At 44.1% G+C, this 26,433-nt stretch overlaps 4 protein-coding genes across 15 annotated transcripts in view; 2 read left to right on the plus strand and 2 right to left on the minus strand.

Moving 5' to 3' along the window:
- Nucleotides 1-31: 31 nt before the first annotated feature.
- Nucleotides 32-4,633, plus strand: LOC125000985 (FUN14 domain-containing protein 1). Of its 3 annotated transcripts, none has more exons than XM_047576830.1 (6): nucleotides 32-167; nucleotides 526-817; nucleotides 1,546-1,714; nucleotides 1,949-2,024; nucleotides 2,576-2,710; nucleotides 3,125-4,633. In XM_047576830.1, the coding sequence occupies exons 2-6, from the start codon at nucleotides 793-795 to the stop codon at nucleotides 3,200-3,202; spliced, it is 483 nt and encodes a 160-aa protein (XP_047432786.1). In that variant the 5' UTR covers nucleotides 32-167; nucleotides 526-792; the 3' UTR covers nucleotides 3,203-4,633. The 3 variants fall into 3 exon arrangements, with proteins under 3 accessions (XP_047432786.1, XP_047432787.1, XP_047432788.1); XM_047576831.1 differs by having other exon boundaries at nucleotides 2,576-2,704; XM_047576832.1 differs by lacking the exons at nucleotides 1,949-2,024; nucleotides 2,576-2,710.
- Nucleotides 4,634-4,705: 72 nt separating this feature from the next.
- On the minus strand, nucleotides 4,706-8,869 carry cenpl (centromere protein L). Of its 2 annotated transcripts, XM_047576829.1 has the most exons (5): nucleotides 6,938-8,866; nucleotides 6,086-6,257; nucleotides 5,740-5,994; nucleotides 5,095-5,664; nucleotides 4,706-5,014 (listed from the first exon to the last, which is right to left on the minus strand). In XM_047576829.1, exons 1-5 carry the CDS (start codon nucleotides 7,054-7,056, stop codon nucleotides 4,940-4,942), a joined length of 1,191 nt encoding a protein of 396 aa, XP_047432785.1. In that variant the 5' UTR covers nucleotides 7,057-8,866; the 3' UTR covers nucleotides 4,706-4,939. The 2 variants fall into 2 exon arrangements, with proteins under 2 accessions (XP_047432785.1, XP_047432784.1); XM_047576828.1 differs by having other exon boundaries at nucleotides 5,095-5,994; nucleotides 6,938-8,869.
- A 754-nt stretch (nucleotides 8,870-9,623) lies between these two features.
- The window catches only part of LOC125000618 (peripheral plasma membrane protein CASK-like), a 35,374-nt gene continuing 18,564 nt past the window's right edge, over nucleotides 9,624-26,433 (plus strand). For 4 of the 8 annotated variants that reach the window (XM_047576160.1, XM_047576155.1, XM_047576159.1 and 1 more), the window contains exons 1-5: nucleotides 9,625-10,714; nucleotides 18,316-18,428; nucleotides 21,759-21,864; nucleotides 22,757-22,834; nucleotides 22,948-23,020. In XM_047576160.1, coding sequence (XP_047432116.1) covers nucleotides 10,650-10,714; nucleotides 18,316-18,428; nucleotides 21,759-21,864; nucleotides 22,757-22,834; nucleotides 22,948-23,020 — 435 coding nt within the window. In that variant the 5' untranslated portion in view covers nucleotides 9,625-10,649. Of the gene's footprint in view, nucleotides 10,715-18,315; nucleotides 18,429-21,758; nucleotides 21,865-22,756; nucleotides 22,835-22,947; nucleotides 23,021-26,433 lie in introns of all 8 variants that reach the window. The other 4 variants (XM_047576154.1, XM_047576156.1, XM_047576161.1 and 1 more) reach the window with 2 other exon arrangements.
- On the minus strand, nucleotides 23,050-25,945 carry LOC125000619 (probable G-protein coupled receptor 34). 2 transcript variants are annotated; one of them, XM_047576164.1, is made up of 3 exons: nucleotides 25,729-25,945; nucleotides 25,534-25,646; nucleotides 23,050-25,255 (listed from the first exon to the last, which is right to left on the minus strand). In XM_047576164.1, exon 3 carries the CDS (start codon nucleotides 25,216-25,218, stop codon nucleotides 23,950-23,952), a length of 1,269 nt encoding a protein of 422 aa, XP_047432120.1. In that variant the 5' UTR covers nucleotides 25,219-25,255; nucleotides 25,534-25,646; nucleotides 25,729-25,945; the 3' UTR covers nucleotides 23,050-23,949. The 2 variants fall into 2 exon arrangements, with proteins under 2 accessions (XP_047432120.1, XP_047432119.1); XM_047576163.1 differs by having other exon boundaries at nucleotides 25,534-25,945.

Here is a 26,433-nt window from a genome sequence, read left to right on the forward strand (position 1 = left end):
CGGTCGAAAACTTTTTCCCAGGACGAAAAGATGCGATTCGATAGAGTAAATCCTTTCGGGGGGGACAGAAGCGCTCTCCGGGTAGCTCCTCAAACGTCACATTTTTCATCACAAAGTGATATTGCTCCGCTGTTTGTATGCGAATAACGGACTACAATATCTAAGATGTGAGTATTTGACAATAAAATGCGTTTCGGCCGCGAAGATAAAGTTGTTACAATTGTGTCACCCAGCGAACCCACGCGCCGCTCTAGCCACGCCCTCGCCCCCCTCTTCAGCCAATAGGAGCGCCGCTCTCCCACCATATGACTTCCCTGCTATATCATTATTTTATCCTAAATATTCATATTTTCATACATCCCTTACGCCCCATATATCCTGGAATCATATTAAAAAAATATATTTAGTATCCCCCATACGCATTAACTAAAGCTTTATTTCCCTGAAGAATACCGTAATTGCCACGGTAACCTGTCAACTCATATTCACTAATCTATATTGACACATTATTAAATTGGGTGTCAGTTTTCTCTTATAGACTGGTTTGAAGGGGTGACTGCAGTGCACCGGTGCTTCCGGGCCTTTCAGACCGTGCAACCCATCGGGATGCAGATTCCACCACGTCTCCCTCGCACGCCAGAGAAAGTTGCAGCATTTTTAAGAATAAAGCTGCTAAATTGCTGAGCCTAATCAAGCGAGATGAGGCATTTTCAACTGACGTGGCAGAGCATCACCGTGTGGGCGTGGCTTAGCATTGTCAACATCCTGGTGACATAACTGGTCTTGTCCAAAATGGCGACGGCGGAGCAGAGGGAAGGTTAGTGATATTGTTTGTTGAAAATACCGGGTGTTACTCCCCTATTTCAAATATAACATGTACTTTTTTCACACCGACGACATTTTAAGTAGGGACCGGTCATCACGTCACCGCGTATAAAACCCTACTAAGAGGATTTTGCTGTGCATGATATCGGATTGGGAGCCATTTGACGCTAGCGTGCTAATATTAGCATCCTTACTCATTTGCATAGAATTAAAATCCCGTGAGCCAAATGGGCAGGTTTGAAGGGTCGCTGTTAAGTTTAGTGGCGTAAATGTTCAAATTTAGGCTTCTTAGAGACACTGAGTTAAGGTTTCAAGCCTTTTATTGTCACTGCAAATCATGAGGTACGAAACAAGCACTGAGGTCCAATCACAGCACAATAGCAGGACGATACATAATAAATCTCACAGAAATCGACAAAAGAAACTAAACGATCTCAAAGCAAGGATGAAACAACAACTGTGCAATTAGCGAAAAGTGGGTATTAATAAACAGATGTGGTTGTAATTGTATAGACATTGCACATAAGAGGTTTTTTTGTACCTGGAGCATAGATACAGTGTTTGTGAAAGAAGTGAGTCTTGGTTCTGTTTCTGTGCAGCCTTAGTCCTGAGGAGGGAAGAGTTCAATGAAACACACCCACAACATTTTTTTTAGCAGGCAGTTTAAAGGCAAAATTAGGGTTTTAGTGCCCCTAACATGAATCTACTCACAATCCACAGCGGGTCAGGACGACCCAGAGAGTGAGGATGAGGTCTACGAGGTGGTGGACCTGACGGAGTACGCCCGGAGGCACCAGTGGTGGAGCAGGGTGTTCGGGAGCAACTCGGGCCCGATCGCCGAGAAGTACTCCGTGGCCACGCAGCTCATGATGGGCGGGGTGACCGGGTGGTAAGGGCACATCTTTATGAACGGCGTCACGCACGGATCAAGCGCGATTAAGCGTTAATCTCACATAAACTGTGCTCTTTTAACAAAGGCGTATTAACAAGTTGACGCTATTAACTTGCAGAGCACGCTGCTCGATGGGCTGTCAGAGCCAAAAAAAAAGGGACTCTTATGTTCTTATAGAGTGAAAATCTTTTTTTTTTTTTAAGGAGGCACCCTTTGTCTCAATGTGTACAGGTGTGCTGGTTACGTCTTCCAGAGGGTTGGGAAGATAGCAGCCACCGCTATTGGTGGAGGCTTCCTTCTTTTACAGGTGAGAGCAAAACGAATCATTTGTTGATGTTAGTGTAACAGAGGGGATAGAATAGTAACGAACACGATCAGATCTAAGTATAAAAGGGGCCTAAGCAATGATTCTGACTGACGCTCGAGGAGAGAGTCTCACCGAGACACCAGCAGTAGTGGTCGTCTTTGTGTTGAGGCAGCCCCGCAGTCCTCTTTCTCCGCCGCTCCCTCTTTGACGCGGGTTTGCATCTTTAGATTTACATTTTGTCAGCTTCGCCGAGAGCCGGAGACGCCAACGACACAGCGTGGCGCTCAGCTGGTCCCCGCTCTACAGCGAAAAAAGGCCGGCATTGTGTGTCAGCTGGCACCACACGGACACACGCCATCTGGATGCTTATGGGGCACCGCGAACCGTCAGTGTGTCGTTTTAGCGAGTGTCGTTGCGTTTCAGTCAGGAATATATGTAGGTTCATTGTCATCAAGGCCACACCTTCTCCTCATCTCTTAAATTACTAAACACGAGTGCAGGCAAGTTATCCGCATCCACGAGACAACTCTGAGCGTGACCTTTCCCCGCAGTTCGCCAACCACAGCGGCTACGTGCAGGTGGACTGGAAGAAGGTGGAAAAGGACGTGAATAAAGCGAAGAAGCACCTGAAGAAGAAAGCGAACAAAGCAGCCCCTGAAATAAACACATACATTGAGGAGGTAAAGGTATCTGTAACAAAGCTCGCTTTCTCTCAACGCTTTTGCTTGCTTTTGTCTGAGTTGCATGTATACGTTCTTTATGTTGCAAAATATTTGTTTGTGTGTAATTCATGGGGCAATTAAAATAAGAAAATAATTGAATCGATGATTTGTTTTTGATTTATTTGTACCAAAAGAAGTAAATCTTAAAGATCCCAAATCTTTATTAATAAAATAAGTTAGGGTGGGGAGGTGTAGTTTTTTAATTCATAATCCAACAGGCCCCTCTAGTGTACAGTTTGTGTTACTACACTTACACCTGTGCATATGATTTGTGGTGCATGGAGGTATTTTACTACGCATGGATACTCTTGAATATCCTCTTTCAGACAGCTAAAATAAAAGTAACGCCGGTTTTAATCACGCTCCTTTCCTGTGCAGGCCACAGATTTCATCAAGAGGAACATCGTCGTGTCCAGCGGGTTCGTCGGCGGCTTCTTCCTGGGCTTGGCCTCCTGAAGCTGCCGCACCCCCGGCGCATGCAGTCTCCTCTTACTGTGAATCACACCACCACGTCGGTCCCGTCCCTCTCCTCTCACCTCCCCTCCTCTCACGGCCCCCGTGTGTCTGTGGCTTCATTTGACGAAGTGAGCGGGGGGGTTCACGTTCGGGACTAAGGCATGATCTGTTGTGACAGTGATTATTAACCGTGTTAACATTATTCTACTCCACCTCCCCCCCGCGTTGAAAATCGATCATTATTTCCATTCGAGTGCACATTGTGGAAGAGTGTGTGGTTTGGTGGTTGGGGAGTTAACCTGGAACGTACTGTGAAGATCTGAGGGACTCGATGGCTACGTTTACATGGACGCAAATAGAAGAAAAACAGCTTGATCTGAACAGACTAGTCTTATTGGATGGAACTTTTGTCTCAGATTGAGATCTAATGAAATATACTCAATCTGGTTGTTCCTCTTCGCGTATGTTGAGGAAATGGGATAGGATCACGGTGGTAAAACTAGAGTTTGGGGACAGAAAAACATTTTTATCGGCTTCCATATAAACAGTTTTATCAGAGCGATTGCAGTCAGGCTGGAGAAATACCGTCCAGGTAAACGTAGCCACTCCGAGTCCTTTTCAGTCGCCAAATATGTCAAGCTGCCACAAGTTAGCGCAGACTCCTCTCCGCTTTCTCCGAAGCCTGGATCGTCCCGAGCGCGTAGCTGCTGGATCCGAGTGGAAAGATGGTGCGGGCGCAAACCGTTGTAAATATATTTATCCAACTCCCTTTACAGAGCTGTAAATACACACAAGAGTAAATATAATAGAAACAACAAGAGAGCGGGACGTTAACGCCGCTGCCTCCCTCCCCCGGTCTAGTGCCGGGAGGTGTTTCTTTTTGTGCAGCTGTGGAGTTAGTTTGGGTTTCCTCCAGTACTGATTGATAGCCATCTCATGATCAAGTTAATGTTAAATCTGAATATATTTTATGCTTCACAACGAGTGCTATATAAAGATCCTTTATCCTCACGATCCCCAGCTCCACAATGCGCTTTAATGGCAGGACAAGCATCTGCTCCACACTAATTACCATCATCACGCCAGTAAAACGCCATCAAAGAGCATAATGGAGCCGCCGCGATCGCGACTCCTACACCCTCACTATTGTCACCGCGCGTTTAATAGTGTCAGTGCAGCGATAAGAAAACAGCAGCGCCGCAGCGGCATCTTTAATTACATACGTAGGACTTCACACGTTGCTTACTTTTGTTTGCCTTTTTTTTTTTTCTATCGGTGCAATATGCAGAAATGTTTTCGAGCGTGACGTTTTCTTTTAGGACCTCGTCTCCGGCCGTTGTTTTGTACTCATGTTTGTTTTGATAAGCTTGTTTCGAGCTGTTGGATATTGTGTCTTTTTGCAATAAAGTTGCCTGATTTTGTTTCGAGTAACGGAAACGTGGGATTATTATTAAAATGCTAGTAGACGAAATATACATTACGACTTAAATGGTCCATCAAACGTCAACCTTTTTGAACTTTTATTTACAGCCACACGACAAATATTTACATGCACGACAAAAAAATATAGGATTTTTTATATTAACTATTTACAAAAGGATGATGGAGAGAATGCTAAAGAAGCCCAGGTTGTGCTGATGTAAAAGTCCTGCTATGATACACGAAATAAGGGGGAATAAAAAGCCTGAAAAGAGGTTTGTTGGTGGAAAAAAAATAATAAAATCCACGTCCGTCCTGTCAGATCGGCATTTTGAGGAGCGCGCATTCCGTGAGTAGTGTCAGGGTAGTGATCACGTATCGGCTGTTGGACATCTGCAACGACACGAAACAAACATTAGCATCGTTCTGTGTTTGTTTGCTTTTTAAAAAGCTTGAGAAAAAGCCGCGAGTACCTTAATCTTTCCGCCGTGCTTGGCCGACCCCAGCGCCGTGGCGACCTGGCTCAGGCTTCCCGCCGACAGATCCAGCCTGAAGTGTCTGTAGAAGTGGCTGCTCAGGCCCTTCATCAGCCCCGTCACCTCCTCGATGTCGATGCTGCTCGCCTCCTCACTCGCCTCCTCGCCCGCCGGACTCTTCCTCACGCTGCTCCACAGCTCCCACGCGTCTCCCGGGCTCACCGTGTACGTGACCTGCAGCGGCGGCGCGGACGGGAGGCTCCAGATCATCTTCAGGTGCTGGATGTTGGACTCCGCGTGGCAGTTGGTCCACAGCGCCACCAGCCACTGGAGGCTCGTGTGGCTGATCTCCAAGGGGCCGAAGCAGCAGTCGAACGTCTGCTTGAACCAGGACTTCACGGCGGCGGTGAGGGCTTCCGACCCGCTGCTGCCAAACAGAGGCAGGCAGGTGAACTCTTCGGGGAGGGAGCTCAGGTACTCGGCGTTGCCGTTGACGCAGGAGAGCCAGCCGCTCCAGACCGACTTCTGCGGTTCGTCCTTTTTTGCGAAAGGCGGCTTCGAGAGGATCTGAAAGAAAACAGATCGAGTTGTCAACGGGCTCCCCTTTGCCCTTCCAATCGGCGACGCGTGATCGAACCTCACCTGTACGAAGACGGTCTCGGGGTCGTCGTCCGTCGCCGCCATCCCCCGCACCGCGGAGAAGGAGGCCCTGAAGCCGCTCTGCAGCCCTTCCACCTCCACGGCCAGGCCCTGCTCCTTCTCCGCGGCGATGAACGCCGAGAGCTGCCTCGCGTAGCTCTTGAGCTGCGTGTGTCTGAAGTGGTAGAGAGGGGTGACGTACGACAGCTGCCACTCCGTCTTCAGCAGCAGGGCCAGGTGATCCGGGCTCACCTTCTCCTTTGGTAAAGACACAAATATGCAGTTTTTGATTTAATTGAATGAAAAATACATTTAAAAACACGGGCGTGAGTTGGCTGGCGTGACTCACGGCGATGCTGTGTCTCTTCGGGGCCCTTCGCTTGGTGTTGAGCCGCCGCGCCGTGAATCCTGGAGTCAGGCCCAGCCTGGAAGCGGCGCCCAGGCTGTGGTACGACTGCCGGTAGCTCTTGCTTTTGCTCCTCCGCTGGACTCCAACGCTGGTGGAGGGAGTCCTCGTCTCACTGAAAAATCCACACACAGAACATCAGTTTCCTTCGCTCCTTAACACCATCCCCCTGCTCTTCATATAATTAGACATGAAAGTACGTTGTGCTTTGTAAGACCTTTCTTCCAGGTTCAAATCATATACTTTTATAGACCCAATTTATCTTTTGAATGCAGGAACCTGCAGAAACAAGCACCTAAAAATTAAAGCCCTGCAAACATAACACACTGGGAATAAATGAATAAAGAATTGCCTCATCAAGATGGATAGAAAGATATAAAAATAGCAACAAAATAGTAAATAAAACCACACGTAGACCGGAGTACTAACTAAAATGCTGATTCAGAGTCCATTCTCTTTTGTTTTATTTTGGAAAGCCATTATGAAAACGGAAGAAGAAACAAACAGTGCGCTTTTATGCAAATAATATCTAGCCGAATCATGCATTAGAAGCCTACAACTCTTAAACTGTGTCATAAAACATTATATATGAGTCGTGCGTTTCATAAAAAGCAAAATACCTTAAAGTACCTGACAACTGAACGCTATTCGGCATTGACGGTCTATTCACAAGGACGAGAAGCGTAAACGCGAGAGCTCGAGGCGCCGTAACGCAGTGCAGACAAGATTATGCTGTAGTTGTTATCGTAAATGTTAAAACTAACATGAAATAACGATATAAGTAACAAGTTGTACCTGATACGGGGCCGCTCCATGTTTTCTGTACCGACCGAGGCTGAAAGAAACCGGAAACAAATTTGAACAACGCGCTTTCCCAGGAGTCTGCGCGGTTGAAATCGGCCAATCACATCCATCCAAACAGGAAGTGGGAGTTTTAGATGTATTTCGTTAAATAGCAATTATTTTCCACAAATAACTAAGAGTTTAACCTAAAAACGTTGTTTTTTTGTTTGTTTTTGTTTTGAAAATACGTGTACTAAATTAATTAAAAAAAGAGAAGCATTGTTTTAAAAAAATAAAGTTTTAATCATCGTCCATAAATAAATAACATTTAGATTTTGAAAGGGGTAATCTCGTGCAAAATAAAATTTATTGCAATCTATGTAATCAGCAAACCCGCCATAAATAAAACACTGTTAAGTAAATAAAATACTATTTGTTCCATTGCATTTTGCATCCATTTCACATTTTGAAACAATCCACTGTTTGAGCTCTGTGAACGTACATTTTTATCGTTACATGTCTGATTAAATATAATTTTCAAAAAGAAAAGGAAAATGAATTGCACTTAAAATAACAACACTTGAAATTCACTTTGTGTGGAAGAAAGGCTAACACCATGTAGCAACTGCTCCATAATGTCCAGAGTTATTAGACATTAACAGAAGTACGTCAAAATGAAAACATTTTGATATTCTTATATTTTATTTCTTTTGTGTAGTCCACCCATATGTGTCTGTGATGCTGAATGTCTTGCTGCTGTGGGATGAATAAAGTCATATCTTATCTGATCTTATCTTACGCACTTGAGAGTTGGACAGAGACTGTTGTTGTAAGAAGGGGACACAATTCATGGGCATGGGGCGGGAATCTGATCACCAGGACTGACGATAAATATATGCTCTAAAGTAATGAGGTCACAGAGGGGTTAGCTCTGAGGTCAAGTTGTGAGGGTTTGTGCAAGTCAGAGAAATTCCTGTAAGTCGGTGTAACACCCTCCATGGTGACAAACGCAACCGTACGTGTGCCTGAGTGCATTTTTCAATAGCTGCTAGTTTCACATGCAACCACTGAAGCCATTCCCCTCCCTGTTACCATAGAAACAGAGCTCTTTTCTTTTTTTTCTACACTTTCTATTTTTTTTTTGTCATTTCTTCTTTCTTTTTTTACTGCTGATGTTTACTGTTTCTAGTCCCACGTTTGATCTAATACCGTGCGTGTGTGTGTGTGTGAGTTTCTGTGTCTGCACATGCGTTTGTATGTTGTGCAAGCAGCCGTGTGTGTTTTTTTTACATGGAGGGCTGTTCGATAGCAGACAGTGTGATGACCACATCAGCAGCCAATCGGATGATCAGGAGCCGCTGGTGGGCTTCAGCCAATGGGGGCATCTTGCAGATGATGAGCGAGAAGGAGGAGGAGGAGGAGGTGCGGCGCCATGGAAACTGCAGAGGGCGCCTCGAGACAACAGCGCGCTCTAGTGGAGCCAGATGCCTTTGTTTATCTTCATCTGCATGGCTCACGCTGTTATTTACCTGCGTCTCGAGTCAGTATTTCAGTATTTCTCTCATCAGTGACGGAGAACTAAATCATTTATCCTCGGCACTCATGTTTTAGCAAATAGAGAAGGCCTTCTTTTTTTTTAAGGACATTTCACATGACTTGATCAGACAGTGTAACTTTCATTTGGCATTAGTTTAAGTTTTTCTTTTTATAAAAATACAAGAACACATCTTTAAATCTTATCACTTCGATGATGCAAATGCTTGTTTATCTTCGTTTTATGTTTTTACACATTTTCTAAAATAGTAGCCAATATATAGCACGTTTGTGTGAAAACTTTAATTTCTCAAATAGAAATATAATATTGGTCGCGGTTACACTATGAAATAACACCGAAAGTGTACACTATATTTCGTACACTGCCTAATTCTGAGCAATGGTATAAAAACAAGTAAACAAATAAAAACAAATATATTAAAATAGGAATTACAATTTTTTTGTGACTTTTTTTTAAGTTTGTGGTTAAATGCATTGTGCGTCCTCCGAGGACAGTCAAAATGGAGTAGTGGGAGACGTGCGGTTCCTGTCATCACCTCTAGGGGGCATCGCCAGCACATGCCCGATGCCCGCTTGTTTTCCCCACACCTGAAGAAATTCCACCTGTGTCTCTGCAAATGCCACCTGCACCACACAAATCGAAATCGAAAATATACATATATTTTTTTAAAAAAATACTTAATCCTTTTTATCACTGCACACTAATCGCCTGTATCGCAGTTCTTAAGAGTGTGACTAAAATGTTAGATATTTTTAAACAGAAAAGGTGTTATATTTGCTAGACAATACATAACGCCATAATATACACGAACGAGCCTTTCTGTCAATTTAATTAAATTATATAAAGCTGAGGAACCTCCCTTAGGGCCCATGGGAATTTGGGAACCGGAGAAAATTGCTGTACTCCATCTTTATATTCCGAAATATATCCGTTTTATTGGCATGGCTGGCGGCCAATATGTGGTGAATAAGTTATTATAATTTAGAGGGGAATAACCTGCATGTTAATGTGATGGAGATAAGAAGAAGAAGAAAAGGCTGACGTAAGGTGATGAGGTTTGGCTGGTTGACGCCTGCGCGGGATTGACTGGATGCAACCGTTGGAGGGAGGGAGGGGGGATTAGGAAACTGTTCCTAAACCGGACCCCCGCCTCCTCCGTGCGCCATCTTGGCTCAAGCGGCGCTCAGGTTAGGATCTGGTTCCCTGCGTCCGGCCATTTCGGTTCCGCTCGGGCCAGTTTCCTGGACGATAGAGGGAGGAGTCTGGCATTTCTGGAAGTCGGAGAAACAGCCAGTCAAAGCCAGCCAGCATCTGAGCCAGGCCAGCGTAAAGAAGAACCGGAGCGACGGAGGAACGAAGGGGTCGGCTGTGTGTCTGTGTGTGTGTTTGGAGGGGGGATATAATTGAAATATTCCCAGGCTCACACACACGGACACGGTGTAATGCAGCGGAGCCGTTGTGGACATGACGGTCTTCCATTTGGGCTCGGGGAGCTGAAGCATATACTGCAGCCAGGTCACATTACCGTTTTTTTCTTCGGTGGGATAAGCCATCTGCGATACACTGGGGTGTGCACGGCGCAGTAACGGGGCGAGCCAAACCCGGTGATTATATCGACAGCTAGCTTTGCATTAACCCAAGCTAGCCAACCGTTTTTTTTTTTTTTTCTCCTCCTCGAGAGCCCCCCGTTAGCTTGCGGTGGTGAAGGGAGCATCTTTTGTCGGTGCGGGAAGCGCCCGCGGATGCTGCCGAGCGGAGTCGCGTACCGGGGGAATATTAAAGCAGGCAGACACGAAACCGAGGCATGCAAGGAGGGGTGTTTTTCAGCAAGCGAGCGAGGAAATCTCCACGCCCTGGGGTCTGGTCCGTGGCTACTATTTAGCTCGCTACCGGGAGAAGTAGCTCGGGAGAAGGTGGGGCCGAGGAGTGACAGCTTTGGACGCCAGCTAATGTGGCTACTAGCCGGCTAACTCGGGACTCTCGAGAAGGCTGCAGGCTTTCCCCCTGTCTTTGACATTGGGAGGGGGGGTGGTGGGTTTTTAAATTACCGGGAGTGCGTAGAGTGGCACGGTAGCGACCGAATTTAGCGAGAAAACCCGTTGTCATTAATTATTTTCCCAAGCCCGTGTGGGTGGGAAGTCTTGCTTTGGAGCATCCTCGTTTACCTGTATGACCATGGCGGACGACGACGTGCTTTTCGAGGATGTCTACGAGTTGTGTGAGGTGATTGGCAAGTAAGTATTGACGTTTAACATGTTTTATTGTTTAGTTTTTTATTTTTTTAATTTAGGGTGTTGTACATTGTCCCTACATTTTGCCTTTCCGAGCCCACAGCTGCAAGAGGGCCATGCTTAATTGGGCTGGGTGTTCCCATGTGTTTTTTTTTTTTTTTTTTTTTTTCCTCCAAGGGGGAAACTTCAGTGTGTGAGAGGCGCTATTTAATTGCACATGTTAAATGACACACAATGGCTTACCGTGCTTTTTTTTTGTTTCAACATTTACAAAAAAATTTTTAATTTACACCAGTTACATTTAGTTCAGGCAGAGTAAACAACTCCTCACCGACGGATTCGGTTTGAATCAGGACCTGTGGAGTAAATCACCTGACCTCCAGATGGGATATTCCTGCCCCATAATCCCCCTTGTTTGACCGTTGCCACACCTGCATATAATTAAGTGGCAGATTGCCCCCCCCCCCCCCAGTCTCCTGGTGAAGGAGTCACAGCCTGGTGTCACAAACCAGGAGCCTCGCCGAGTGTGCAGTTTAAAAAAAAAAAAAAAAAAAAAACGAGCAAAGGTTTGGGATTGAAAAAAATTACATGTGTGCATGTTTGCTCTGTGCGGTGGGACATGGCGGGAAGGCTGACATGCCTGGGCTACCGGTTAGTCCCCTCCCCCCCTTGCATGCAACCCTCACTCCACGTCTGAGGGTCCATTAAGTTTGTTGAAGGGAAAGAGACATGCTCTTAAGACCCTTAGGCTCTGTCCTTTATTTTGAGAGTTGTTGTTGCCTTGGTTACTAATAGATGATGGGTCCAGGATCGCTACCTTGAAGTCCTGGGAACGGATACGAGGAGCGGCTGGTGATTGGGAAAACAATCCATTTGTGTTGTTTTTATTATTTGAGAGTTGGAATTAGTACCGTGAAGTGGGAAGACGAGTCGCGTTTGGATTCGAAGTCACCGTCCAGACTTTGGCCGAAGCATTTCTATAATGTGTTTAACAGATGGCGCGCGCCTCAAAATGTGCTCGTGTCAGCCTGCTTTTTCCGCCGCCTATACGGTCCGCATGGGGTATCACAACATAAAAAAGCTAAATATAGTGTTTCGTAACCTCGGCGAACGCCGAGCGACTTCATCGCGTATTGGTTCGGGAACGGTCGCACAGTCTAGACGGGTCAGTCGAAGAGTGGGACGCGAGTGTCGAGCTCTTGGTTAAGAAGTGCAAGACCAGAAAATCCCCCGCCCCCCGTCATCTAGCCGGCCCTTTTGTGAAACTACAGTTGATGGATCAAGTGTGTTGAGTGCTGGCGTCTTGGGATGTGTTACGGGGGGTGGAGTGGGGGTCATTTTTCCTCAGCCGCAAGGTGGGAGTGGAAGGGAGGCCGAGGCAGATCAATGGAGACAAGTGGAGTTGGGAATGTGATGGTCCTGAGGCTAAAGGTATAAATAATGCCAGCAGACATTGACTGCAGCTCTCTGCCATCTCCCACTTTGTATTTAACCTCATGTTTTATTGCCAGGCGGGTTTTAGGTAGTGGACAGCGAGACGAACAGCTGAGTGGATATTGCTCCCTTATCTGTGAATTGGTGTAGCATAAGCCAGGACTTTTTGGATGATAATGTGGCAGCTCATTACGTTAAACGGATTGAGGATTTGTTGTCAATGCAGGCCTCCTCTGGGCTTTCATTGCATATTTTTTTTTTTTCCCCCCACTTTAAATGTAACCCGGGAGTGAAACTGATAGTTATCCCTTGTTCTGAACAGCCAACCATCAATAAAATATTCATAAATTATTTCTTTCTTTTGTTTTAAAACCAGACACTGAAAGGTTTCATCAGCCGTGTCTGATCAGGGCCCGCTAATTAAATTTATTTCTGAGCGAACGAAACAAACTGAAATTATTAGTTGTAATTAGGTTGTCTGCCACGAGTTGTCATAGTGATTTGTTTCACATTATTGCGTGGTCCCGGCGCTGTCGCACACACACACACACGTCTCCCGCTAACCTTTCACCTTTGCTCCTTTCAAACATGTGCATAAGCCCTTTTATACCGTCCCCCCCCTTCTTCAGACAGCTATTGTTGTTCTTAAAAGCCGTCTATTGTCGTCCCTGATCGGATTGTGTTGAACAGCCCGCCTGGATGGGATTGGGATCACTGTCTGGTAATCATCTCCTGTAAATGCAGGTTTTATTGATTTTCAATTTTCAGGATGGTTTCTATGGAAAGATGAACAAAAAGTCATTTTTGTTGTTTTGTGTGCGATTTGTTTAGTTTGTCTTCGAGATTAGCAAAGCACAGAAACTCAAAATATCTGAACTTTTAGTGAGTCAGACCCCTAATTCATCAGGGTTTATAGTTGCATGGCAACAGTAACCGCTGCATACGTCTTTGTGTAGCATTGCTATAAATACACATATGGGCTGCGTTTGATTTGTCATGTATACGTTCATTCAACTCTCCTGTGGGTCACACTAGCCCTGTTTGGATGGAGAAAGATCAGATGGGTCGGGTGTCGGTTGAACTCCCGACTAGATTAACTCTGGTGAAAGATGACACTTGCATAGGTGGCTCCACGCTGCTCTCGACGCGCTCATTGTAGTTTACACAGTTAACCTGTCGTAAAAACACCGCAGCGTCCACGGGCCTGTTTTTGAGATTTCAGCTAAAGTCGGTGTTGGCAAAGCGCGGAGGCAATTTAATCCCTCTTCTGTCTTTAATGATTCTGTTTGAATATGACTTAGGTTGTTGAGTAGCTCTATTGGAGTCACAGTGCTCTTTATTTCGGCCCTGGGGTGCTCATTAGAGCCAAGGATATTGGGATGTGCGACTCACTCCGAACCAATGAAGTGATCAGTCCTCTGGCTTGTTCTGAGCTGGATAATTAAATTGCTTGGGCAACATTTAGATTTTAAATTTTCATTGATTGTTTTTATAGTTTTTAGTGCTCTTGTGTTTCCCTTTTCCCAAAACAGATGCATTTAGCATATAAATCTGAGACAAAATGCTTTTGCTGCAGGAAGGGCAAAGTGTTTAGCTGCTGCCTCAGATGCTCTTAACCTTTTCTGGGGCATGGAGCCATATATGGTAACTTCAGTACACATTTTACAATTTGCCTTCATGTGCCTCTCATTGAGGTTTAGAAATGTGGTTTTCACTCGACCAATCAGAAAGTATCGAGGTAACTTTCTCAGGTCAGATCAGATTCAAATGTGGTCTGCAAGGCCCACCTCTACATGTTCTACTCATGGAAATACTTGTTTACTTCAGTTAAAACCACCTAGGGACAGGAAACCATATATGATCTTGATTTCTTGCGTGACATTTTGAAAGAAGTTCTCTAAAGCCCGACAGCAACAGTCTGGGGTTGAAATTTAGAATTACCAAGTATTTCACTTAGTGATAAGTATAAAGGGTTAAATGTTATTTTTAGCAAATTGTAACTTGAAGCAAATTGTTTATTTTGCTTCATGAACTTTAATTGGGTTTAACTAGGAAAACCGAACACAAAATATAAATATCTATCAAGTACATTTTCTGATAATCAGTATGTTGGTGCTTCAAGGTTAAATAAATAATAAAACTATCTTTCAATGGCGTAAATCTATTTAATATGTTACTGTATGATTATTTTCCTGAACACAAATCTGCAAATTCTCTGTATTCTCCTAAGATATTGTGTTTTAAAGTAGTTACAAACAGAGAAAAGCTTTAAATGCTCAGATGAGAAGAGACTTCTGGGATATCACTGGCTGCAGTTGTTTATTAATGATCAGCTAATCGGTCAATTCAAAATATAATGAGCTCCAAACCACTTGGAGGATTTTTCTTACATTGATCTCTGTGGTGACTTCATAGATGTAGTTGTTGAGTATGTAGTTTGGAGTTATATGTTTTCTCATGCATGTATATGACTTGGGAGAGCTGGAAAACCCAGCCTGGCAATCATCCACTTCTTTGTCCTGAAGCAAGACACTGCTGCAACCTCCTGCTGGGATCAATAGTGTCACATGACACAATGTGTCAACCCGTCGTCCGTTTCGTAGAGGAAGATATAGAGAGGCATTTTTGTGTGGCTAAAAAGCCATGTTGTTGGTGGTTTTTAGGTTGTGCCAACACAGACTATCACATTAGACGCTCTTGTGTTGTAATCTTAGTTGTTTCCTTCTCCTCTCGTGTGCTGCTCGTCTCTATGTTGGACCCTTTAAGCTGCCCGCACACAGCAGATCAATAGTTGTGAATGGAAGTTGAAATTCTCTCTCAGACAACAGACACTGCGGGGAGGTTTAAACAATCCTGGATCCCCTTCTGGCTTATGTAGAAGAAAGGATACTTCTGCCAAAGCTTTAAAACCTCCTTAGGGGATGTGTCTCTGCTCTGAATTCTAGTTTGTAACTCGTTGAATGTTAATTTCTCTGCTAATATTCAAGGGGTTGTTTCTGAACTTTGTTGAACTTGTTAAATAAAAAAGCTTTGTGTTTAAACACAGTTTGGGCGTCTGGACAAACAAAAGCTACGTGGGGATTTGTTGGTTGGAATCGTATTATGAATTTAAGTCATTCCTCTCTTGAAATCTGAAGTCTATAAACTGTGAGCTCTGTTGATCTACAGGATTTGCATTGAAATTGGTTTTGGTTTCTGAAAATAGCTCAGTGGTGGTATGTAAGGCCTGTCACTGTTTGCCACATAATGATGTTGACCAAGACGAGATGCAATTTATCTCAGCGGGTGCTCGGGCCCAGGATTTCAAACCCTGGTCGTCACCTAACTTGATCATCTCGTACAAATTATGTTTGTTTGTTGCAGCTGCACTTTAGTTTTACACTGTTTGGGATACAGTAGCAGAGATTTATTCCATCTGCCGGCTGCAGCCACAGAGCAAAGTGCTGCTTTAAGCAAAGATCGTTGTTCTCGAGAGAGGAGCGCCGGTGACGCGAGAGTCTGCAATTACAGATGTGTCCCGTCCCTGTTTGAGAGAAAGAAAAACACCTGAGAGAAAATTGGACTCTCGAGCAGTATGGATGTTAAAATGTTCCTGACATCCAGCCTTTGATTTCCATAAAGAAGAGAGCGGGAACGAGCCAAGGAGCAGTCTGTAAAGGCTGCCACTTTGGGCTAATGTTTGATGACTGCCGCTGTCGGATGTGAGCCATGTGTGGGCGTTTTGTATGAGCCCACTCAGCACAGCTGCGGTGATGTCAGTATGGCATGTGGCTTCTCTGCTTCCTCACACTCAGACACACACACACACACACACACTTCTGTACTTCTATCTTTTTGAGGACATTCCCAACCTTACTCATCACAACTAAATGTCCAACCTCATCCTAATTCTAACACGATCCCTAAAACCATATATGAGCCCTTAAACGCGTTCTTTTAAATGTCCTTACTACTAATGTCTTCCACTCACATTGGTCCTCAGAAAGACGGCACACTCTTTGTTTCCTCCAGTGACTTTCTCTCTCATAATAGCTACTGTATATGGCTGAATTTGTTCATAATTGACTATATTATATAGCAGCCAACCATCTTTTCTCCTGCTAATGAAAAACCACCCAAATCTGTGATTGATTCTCAAAGCAGCCGCCTGGAATTGACGGATTAGAAATGAGCTTGATGCATAAAGTGCGGCAGGTTCACCCAACCTCGCCTCATCGCTTAATGGCTGCAGTGACTTTTATCGGTGTGAATTACATCATCGCCAAAAAACCTTCACCCCTCCCCGCATCTTATGTGCGCCTGCGGTTGCGTTCGCTGTTTAACACACATCTGAGAAGTGGGGTGTCGGGAAACTCCCTGCGCTCGAGCAGCCCGCCACACCTCCCACTTCTTAATAAATAAACACAGCTGCTGCAGGATATCAACCGGGGGGGGGGGGCAAAGGTCACCGGGGTTGTCAGATCCTTGTGGACTCTGGAGGGAATCGCGTTGTGTTTTACAGTTCTCGGTGCGCACATGCTGCTCGCAATTGTTTGTACGGGTTAATAATTACGGATGCAGATGCTGGAGACGAATGCGGCTGCAGCTCACACGCTCATAACTCGATTGCTTTTACCGTTTGTTTGACAGCGACTTGCTCAAGCAAGTTCATTCACTAATTCGTTTAAAGGCATGCCTGGTAATGGCCACCACTCTGCCTCAACACCTGGGTGTTAGTGTGTGTGTGTGTGTGTGTCGCCAGTAGCGCTGATTACAACTCTGAGGACTGTAGATGTGGGAGATGTAGAGACAGCTGTAACACTGCGGGGGTGTATGACTGTGTCTATGACTCTCAATGGGCCAGTGCCTCCACCACTTTGTGACTAATTACCATATGCATGTGTGAGACAATTGAAACACAAGGTGTTCTAGTTCCCATGTGGATCTATAGATATAAAAATATAGATATTAAAAGCTGCTCTGCGATAGAAGTTGAAATTATGCTTCCCTCCATTGAGTGATCCTGGTCCAGTCCTGCAAGGAAAACAACGTGTTAGACACACGGTTGATTGTCATACACAGTGGACAGACAGATCTTCCTTCAACCTGTTTGCAATTATTTCTCCTACGTCAGATGATTTATTGCTGTACCAGTCCCAAATCACACTTTCCAAATCCTTCTTTCTTTGGTACCAATATTCCTGCCTTGGTAAACAGCGGGTGTGACTTCATCTGGTGTTTTGGGAAATGGATCTTTGGCGCTTGTGTGTGTGTGTGTGTGTTAAAACCGAAGCATGTGTGTTTGTCACGGTAATGACGGTATCGCAAAATCTGTGTTGTGGCAGCACGTGACACTGGCAGTGATGAGGACCTGTCATGTGTGCCAAGAGAAAAGTCTATGGATGTATACAACAAACCAGTGTTGTAATGATTCATGCGATGACAAGTAACTCTGTTAGTCATTAGACAAAAAAATGAATCAAATTTGACACGTGATAGTAGTTTGTCATCCATCAAGGGAAAATCATATGTTCTTTACAGTAGATAAATTTATGTTAACCCACTTTAAATGACATCAAATTACATGTACATCTATGTGTACAGTCTCAATAAAAGTTATAATGGGGCATGATACTATTACCATCACTGAGATTATTAATATTTGTGGCTTATTGAAATTGTCCCATCTTAGTCATCTTATATTAATTCTGTATGTGACTTAAATATCTAAAAAGAAATCTACCACCCATTGTTGAACTTCCCTGATCATCTTTAATATGAGCTTTTAAAAATCGCTCTTATAAAAGGGTCTGGGGAACACGTCTCATAGCTGCGTCGGGGCTGACACACTGAAGGCTATAAGTGGAAACACAAATTTGAAATATGTCATTTCCTTTTTCCTAGAAATAAACAGGGCCCTGTAGGTCTCTCGAGCTCAGGTCTCTATAATAAAACTTTTATTTTAGCTTTTACAGCTGTGCTGCACCACACTGCTCTATAATTCCCACTGGCACGAGCACGGCGACGACGAAGCGCAGCCAACCACCCACTGTAAATCCAAGATGTTCTCACATGCACGTTGCATTAGGCTGGTGTGTGTGTCCACGGCTTAATATATAGAAATCCACACTGATATTTATGCATTTGTAGGTTTCTATTATCTCTAATGTGTGTGTGTGTGTTTGTTGCAGGGGTCCCTTCAGTGTGGTGAGGCGCTGCATCAACAGAGACACGGGCCAACAGTTTGCTGTAAAGATCGTTGATGTGGCAAGCTTCACCTCCAGCCCCGGCCTCAGCACAGAAGGTGAGAAACACCACAGACGTGTTGTGAACCGTGTTAACACAATCGCAGCAACAAACGACGGACTTAAATGCGGGGGGAGAGAACACGAATGGGTTTCTTTGCTCTTATGCAAACCTGGCTCTATGTATGAGTAAAAAACAAATGTCAGGAAATATCTGAAAATACGGTTTGGCTCAGATATCAAACGCCAGCGTATAATTTAATGCTCACACAGAAATAAACGAGTCGTAATGTCACACAGGCCGCACCAGTTGAGTAATATGTTGGAGCTGCGTGTGATTGCCTGTTATAGCGACGGTGATGTGTGAGATATTGTTGCATGCCATGTCTCTCCATGTGAGTTTGCGCTTTGTCAAACTGAAGCTTGCGTGTGTTTGACTAAGAGGAAAAGAGAGCTCATAGGTGTGCGTGTGTGTGTGTGTGTGTGTATGTCGGTGGCAGTGTTGGCGTTCACTATGTGCCATCTGTGAAGCCACAGTCAGAGATTAGCCTGGCAGCCAATAACAGCAAGACAAGGAAATAACCCAAGGGAGGAGAAACAGAAGAGAGGAGATTTACACCTCTTTTTCCACCACCAAAGTCCACGGCCTAACAAAGCCTGCGACTAAATTTATTCACCCGGACATTACACTGTTTTTCTTACTTGAGAAATATTTGAAAGATGGTCGTTAGTCTCAGGCTGCTCTGCCCTGTGGTCACATGCAGCAAGAATGGTAGCGTTTAGCTTACCCACAGTATATGTGATAATGAGGATGTACAATGTTTGTTTTTGTTGTTTTTAATAGGTGATGGGTAGTATTCTTGGAAAACTAATTCTGGTTGCACCAAAAATAATTCGCTGGTCATTACACAAATATGAGGTTCTTCTGTTCAAGGTCATTTCTTATACTTCACTGGTTCTTTAGATTCGTTTACCAGAAATTAAAATCAGGCTTTTCAGGTCTATGGGGGGCGAGTATTTCTGTTGATCATAGATCGTGGTACCAGTAGTAATTTACACCACATTCACATGACAAAGAAGTCACAGTGTCTGTTTAAGCTAAAGAAAAGTTGTGAATTGTATTTTTATTTTTTGATCATTAACGTAATGATTTTTGTCGCCTGAAATTACTGCGATATGCGTGATTAATGGCTTAGAAAGGTAATCAGCTGTTCAGGCTTTTGTTAATTATGTTCCTCAGTCAACTCATTAGTAAATCAATTCATTATTCCATCTTTCTAACTATAGTTTTTATTAGGTAATTTAGAGAGATAGATAGATTAAATAGATTTGTCATCATTTTCATCATTCGTCACATAAAATTACAGCTACATATACAGTAAGATACTTTGTTATAATATGTGATATTACAAAAATGAGAAGAAACTTAAAAGAGTTAGGAATTTAGTTAATGTTCATATATATATATAAAAAAATATATATATCGCAGTGAAACCTCAAAGAGTGAGTCACAGTCAAAGTTCCTCGTGAGGTTAGGGAAAAAAAAGTACCTTTTTTTTTTAAACACGGACATTTCTGACATTTTAAAAAGTCAGGAAAATAAAAAAAAAAAAAGCAATTTGGGGCCTCATAGTGTCAAGGTAGAGAACTGGAGTGTAGCCAGAGTGCTTTCCTGAGACCACATACCTTCGCTTATTAAGAAAGACTCTGCATCAGCATAAATGTGGCTGAAAAGGAGACGGAGCTGCAGGTTGGCTGAGCTACAAGCCGAGGGACAGACATTTTTAGCTCTGTGTGAATGTACTCGTGTGTGTGAGCATGCGAGAGTTTTAGAGGAATATATGATTAATAGCATAATTAAGACTGTGGCAGAGTTGGAATATCTACAATTTCATAAAGATGGATGTGAACTGATGGACACTCAATTACCGTCAAAGCTTTATGGTTGATGAAGTTCAGGGAAAATACAATATTATTAGTTAGATGTGTAAATACTGGAAAAGAGATTCGTCGGTAAGAGCGCGACGAGTCATTTTGAGTTTTCATTGTGATTTCTGTACTTCACTTTGTCAGAACATTAAATGTCAAGATTGCTTCCTTCTGTCACGACCAACTTCAAAGTGAAATGATTTAACGTTACGTCACAAAACGGAGCCCGGTCGTCCTCGGGAAGAATTGATTTTATATGGCGTTGGTTTCATTCAGACTGTTCCAGGCCTCTATGCCCCCCCCCCCACCCCCCCTTATCTGTCTGAGTGGTGGAGTCGTTGCCGCGTAGACACTGGGCAGCATTGTTGAATTCAAGAATAGATGGTTGGACGAGACGGGTGAGGACGAGTGTAAAAAGGAGAGAAATAATGGAAGCAAAGAGACGGGAGAATGGGGGCTCTGTGGTGGGGACACGGTGCCATTTTCTGTGTTGCATAATGACACTGGTCCATCGCAACACAAAGAACATACACACAAACACAAAGATCAGTAGACTGGAGCGTATAAATGAGGTTTTTATGGACTGAGCACATTGCAGTCAATAATGTCCATTTCCTTTCCTTTAAAGACAGGATGCCGTCCACTTGTCTTTCATTCAGTGTAAAAAAAAAAAAAACGATGGCTGCCGCACAGTCACGTTACTTGTATGTGCAGTGTGATAATAAGAGGGGATGATGCTGATGACACTGAGCCAGATGTGCAATTAAAATGGATTTCTAGTGGCACCATCTGCTGCTACTTTCCTTCCTGTTAGAGACCAGCTTGTTCATCCATCAACCCAACTCAAATGTCTGTGTACTCTTGTTTATCAAGAAGGGGACCCCCCCCTTTTTTTTTCTCTGTATGAAGTGCTCTTTATCTCCCTCTGGTGGTGAAGCACTGACCTTTTGAGGTGTGAAAGGAGGAGGAGGGTGGTGGTGTGCGTCACCTCAGTCTGTACCTGTTCCCAGGGGACATGAACCGCTTCAACAAAGCTGCTCCGTCTTTTTAGTTTGCATATTTATTTATAGTGTTCATCATTTTACTTTCTGTCTTCTAAGTCTTTACCGTTCTGTAAAACAGCAGGTATTGAAGCTTTCCATAACTAACTGAGCTCAGACTAAATTAAAAGTCTGTGTGCGGCCGAGTAGACGCACACTTATCTGAAAGCATGAACACTTGAGTCCGTGTAAATAAATGTGCTGCTTTCTTGAGCCTCCCAACACCTGATTTCTTTCCGCTTGGGATTTAATTCGCTGCAGCAAAAACACGGTTTCAAAATTGGCATACATTTGAGAATTTACACCTTTTTTTTTTTCTTTTTCACAACCTGTACCTATATTTACACTTGAGTTAAATACTAACTGTTGTGTGCGTGAACCGCGTCTCACCACACCTCCTGTCGAATCTCTGTCTGCCAGATCTGAAGCGAGAGGCCAGTATCTGCCACATGCTGAAACACCCCCACATTGTGGAGCTGCTGGAGACCTACAGCTCCGATGGCATGCTTTACATGGTCTTCGAATTGTAAGTCAGTGCGGCATGCTACGTAACCATGGTTACATTTGCTGCCTTTTCTTTTACGTATTCTTGATCCGGGCAGGAAACCCTTTAAAACCACCACCGCAGGTATCACAGACTGACGGCACTCTGCATTATAGTTCATGTTTAGAGTGGAAGAATATAGATGCTGGGTGCAAATGTGTACAAATAAATAGTCGCTGACTAATTGTGTCTGCAGCCGACAGATGGTCCTTGCTAATAATTTCACATCAGTGGCCAACGTTACTCAACCCAGAAATGTTGTGGCTGTTCTTTACTGAGACAAAAGAAAAGTGCGCTAAGTGGTTCGCTCAATCTCATATAGTATTTATTTGTGTCCTTTTGGTTTAGAGTGAGACGTATTTAAAGGTAAATAGATAAATCAAGATCAGGGTCATATTAATGGTGGATTTTAATAGACCTGATGAGTTAAAACGAATAAGAGAAGGATACACAGGCTTCAGCAATTATACAGTTTAACAGTACAGTAATAAAAGAATGAAGATGTTGTTGTCTCTTAATTGGTGCTCGACATAAAATACATAGGACACATTGTAGGATCAGTGAACAGCCCCCAGCCCTCGTCGTTAAAATCATTTTCTTGCCCGGTTAATTGGTTTTCTCTGCGTGGATTCTATGTTTTAAATCTGCACCCCCCTCATTTCCTGTAATGTTTGTCCCCAAGATAGAGGTTAAAAACGCTAACGTGAAAATGGAGACAGCAGGTCATGAAATCGCTCCCTGATGGTTGTTGTGGTTTTGACTCTCAAGCTGTTTTGTGAGATGCCGGTTTGTCTGTTTGGTTTGTTAACTGATAACACACCTGTTATTAAAAGAGCATTTAAACTTTTTACCAACTTGATCGTCTTTCTCTCAGTATGGATGGAGCCGACCTGTGTTTTGAAATTGTGAAGAGAGCCGATGCTGGGTTCGTCTACAGCGAAGCAGTGGCCAGGTAGGACACACGTCTGGGACTGTGACTACAACGTTTTAAATATTAAAGTTTGAAACAAACAACAATCATCTCGCTTTTGTCTTGTTTTTTTTTTTTTTATTCTGTCTATCCAGTCACTACATGAGGCAGATTTTGGAGGCTCTTCGGTACTGCCACGACAACAATGTGATTCATCGCGACGTAAAGGTGAGCTCTGCCCCATGTGCCCCAGACTCAACCACAGAAGCAGTCAAACGCGTCACTTGTCTGGCAGCACAGTACTAGAAATGTTAAAACCTTTTCATAATGGGGATAATACATTTGCTGATACCACATACTCTCGAGTGACTGCGCTGCACTTTGAGAAGGTTACTTTCCCTGTATGTGGGGAGATAAAGGTCAGACGCATTACACTACGTGCGAGATGCCTCTTCCATCAACATTTGCTCTTTTGATTAAGTTGTAGTTTCCTTGTGGCTGTTTGATCAAACGTATCCTCAGACAAAACCCCCTCGAAGCAGTTTGCGAAGCGGCACGATTCATGTAGCCGCATCACGCGACCTATGGCCAGATTAGCATCAAACGGTGATTCCAACAAGATTAGCCGTTTAGCACCGGTGACTGACACGAGCAGATGGACTCGTCCTAAACCAGCGCTTTGATCCACACGTCCAACAGCCGAGTTTTATCTCACTTTGAGTCCCTGATTGCTGCCTGTTAATACAGTCAGGACAGTTTTTTCACCCAAATCAACAATATAACACAAACTTGAGCTGTTTATTTATAAGTGCACATTATTTTTAGGACTGTGAAAGATGGTGCTCAGTTCTGCATTTAGATTTGCATCTTTTTCCTCCTTAATAATATCGTTTTATAGATGATACAAATGGATTTTTGCAACAACAAACTTAACAAAATGACTCATATTTATGATAAAAATACATATTTATTTCTTTGACATCATCATTTATAAAAACATTTTCATTGTTTCACAATGTACATAAGAAAAGTAAAAAAAAAAAAAGATAGTAGTACTTTGATCATTTTTACAGAAAACTATCCAACCAGTCCACACGAAAAAACGCATATTTGTTCCAGTGTTCATGCTGACTTGAGTCAGACAAAAAAAAGTGTGATCACTTTTTGCCGTTAGGTGTAGAAATGCGGCGCAGGTTGGAGTTCATGATGCACACGCTGGTCCTGGGGGTGACGGAGGGAGTGTTCAGGGCGCTGTCAGGGAAAGGCACGGACGGACGCCTGTACTCAGTCGTGGAGCTGTTGGACGTCGCTTCGTTGAAGAAGGGAAACCTGTGGGCGAACGTGTGTCCTAGCGCTCTGACGGCAGTTTTGCGCACAGATCCAGATAACAGGAAGTACATGACAGGGTCCAAACAGCTGTTGAACGCGGAGAATAACAGCATCACCTCATTGGTGTGGTCCACCACGTGCCGGAACTCGCACGACACCGTCTCGGTGAGCTGGGTGTAGATGTAGATGGGGCGAAAGGTGTGGTAGGGTCCGAAGCAGATGGTGAACAGAAAGAGGACAAAGAAGGACTTCTTAGCGGTTCGCTCGTATCGGTGCGCGTTGGGAAGGTCTGGCTTGTCCCGGGACGCCTTCAGCAGCTGGCACGCGATCTTAGCGTAGGACATGATGAGCACGACGAAGACGAGCCAGAACAGCACCACCAGCACTGCGTTGAAGTACGCTTTCCCCTGGGCTACGATCCGGTGCTTGTACTGGAAGCACTGGTCGTTGTCCTCTTTGTCTTCTGCCGTGACGATCATGGGCACCAGGGCCATGAACGACAGGCCCCAAATAGCTGCACATCCCACCCAGGTGCAGGCTTTACTGTGGCCACACAGCCTCAGCCTTAAGCCTCGGCGCGCTCTGCCTTTCCCCTTCAGCCTCAAGTGTCTGTCCAGACTGATGAGACCCAGCAGCAAAATACTGATATACATGTTCATGTAAAACAAATTCCCCACCACCTTGCAAGCCACAGACCCGAGCGTCCACTTCCCATGGACGTGATAATACACCCTGAAGGGCAGACACGCCAGGAGGACCAGATCAGCAAAAGCACAGTTGATGAGGAGCACCCGCACCGAGTTGTGCTTCGAATGTAAGAAAAGAAAAACCCACAGAGCAAACAGGTTCCCCACACACCCGAAGATGAAGAAAAAGCAGTAGAAGATGGCTAGTGGCACATGGAGGGCGGTGTTATCCAGGGAACAATTCACATGACGTCCGGAGACCGCAGAGGACCAAGGAGGAGGAGAAGTGGCCGACAAAAACGATACCATGGGAGTGGAGAGGAATGAAGTCGAGTTCGAAAGGGAGGAGTTAAACGAAGCGGCTGCCGAAAGAGTTGATGTGACAGAAGAGGCTGAAGAGTACGTGGTCATTGTGGTTAGGAATTGACGAAGTATAAACCATCAGGTTCTGAGAAAGAAGATAAAAGAAGCACAGTCAGTTCACAGAGCGAATGTTATGAAGCCTTCATTAAAAACTGAACCTGCATTTACATATGTCGTGCGTAATTTACCAGCAAGTGAGTAATTTGAATGATATATTTAAAGGTCACATGAAATGCCGCACACAGATCTACAAGAAGAGCAGTGAATATTCTAGAAACTAAACTCAGCTCGGCTTGGATTTGGTTTCTAACTTGTTTCTCATTACATTTGGGTTAAAAAAAAAAAAAAAAGCAGATCACTCACCAGAAATATTCCTTCAGCGTGTTGAAGTTTGCAGAGCGGAGTGACGGCAGCACAGTCCAGTGTGTGTGTGTGTGTGTGTGTGGGGTCAAAATTCCAGTTTCCTCAAAGAAAACCTGTAAAATCAAACTGGTTTTAGTTGTGAGTGTGATGAAACCGCTGCCCTTTTCTTCAGCAGCCTTGTGTCGACATCTTCACCTTTCACTGCAGTCTCAGACTGAGTCATAAATCCTATAGAGTTGACTCGCCTCGCATCTCTTTCACCGCATCTGCTCCTCCTAGTCCGCCGCTTCGCTCTCTGTTCTCAGCTCAGTCAGTCCTCTTCAATCCTCTCTCTCCCTCTCACAGATATGTAGCCGCTGAACTGCTCGTCTTCCTCTTGTTTCCTCTCTCTCTCTCTGCTCTCTAATCTAACATCTTCGTCCTCAGCTTCCACGCCTCTCGCCACCCCCTCTTATGAGAAGAACAAAAAAAAAAAGTGAAGACAGGAAGTGAGCCCACCGCAACCACTGCCAGTGTTTTTGAGCTGTTGTGCAGCTTTTCTCGATACTCTTATAATTACAGAATTATTATGTTTTTTGTAGATGAGAATGTATGCACACGTCGGTATTATTAGTCTACACATATTGCATTTTAAACATTTTTAAAATGACTAGACGTGCTTTATGTTGTGTGTCTGCGCCTCGTGATAGATGTTACTTTATTAAGACAAACCCCCGACGCCGCCAGCTCAACAATGTTGTTTCTGCAGGTATTATTTCAGAGAATTTCATGTTAGTATTTTCTGATGCCTTGCAGTGTCAATCCTTAATAAATGGATAAGATTATTATTTTACAGCCATTTTCACCACTAACATGTAAATGAATACTGAAACCGAAAAAGGGAAGATACTTAACCATTAG

The sequence above is a fragment of the Mugil cephalus genome, chromosome 23, assembly GCF_022458985.1.
Source record: "Mugil cephalus isolate CIBA_MC_2020 chromosome 23, CIBA_Mcephalus_1.1, whole genome shotgun sequence".
NCBI lineage: Eukaryota > Metazoa > Chordata > Actinopteri > Mugiliformes > Mugilidae > Mugil > Mugil cephalus.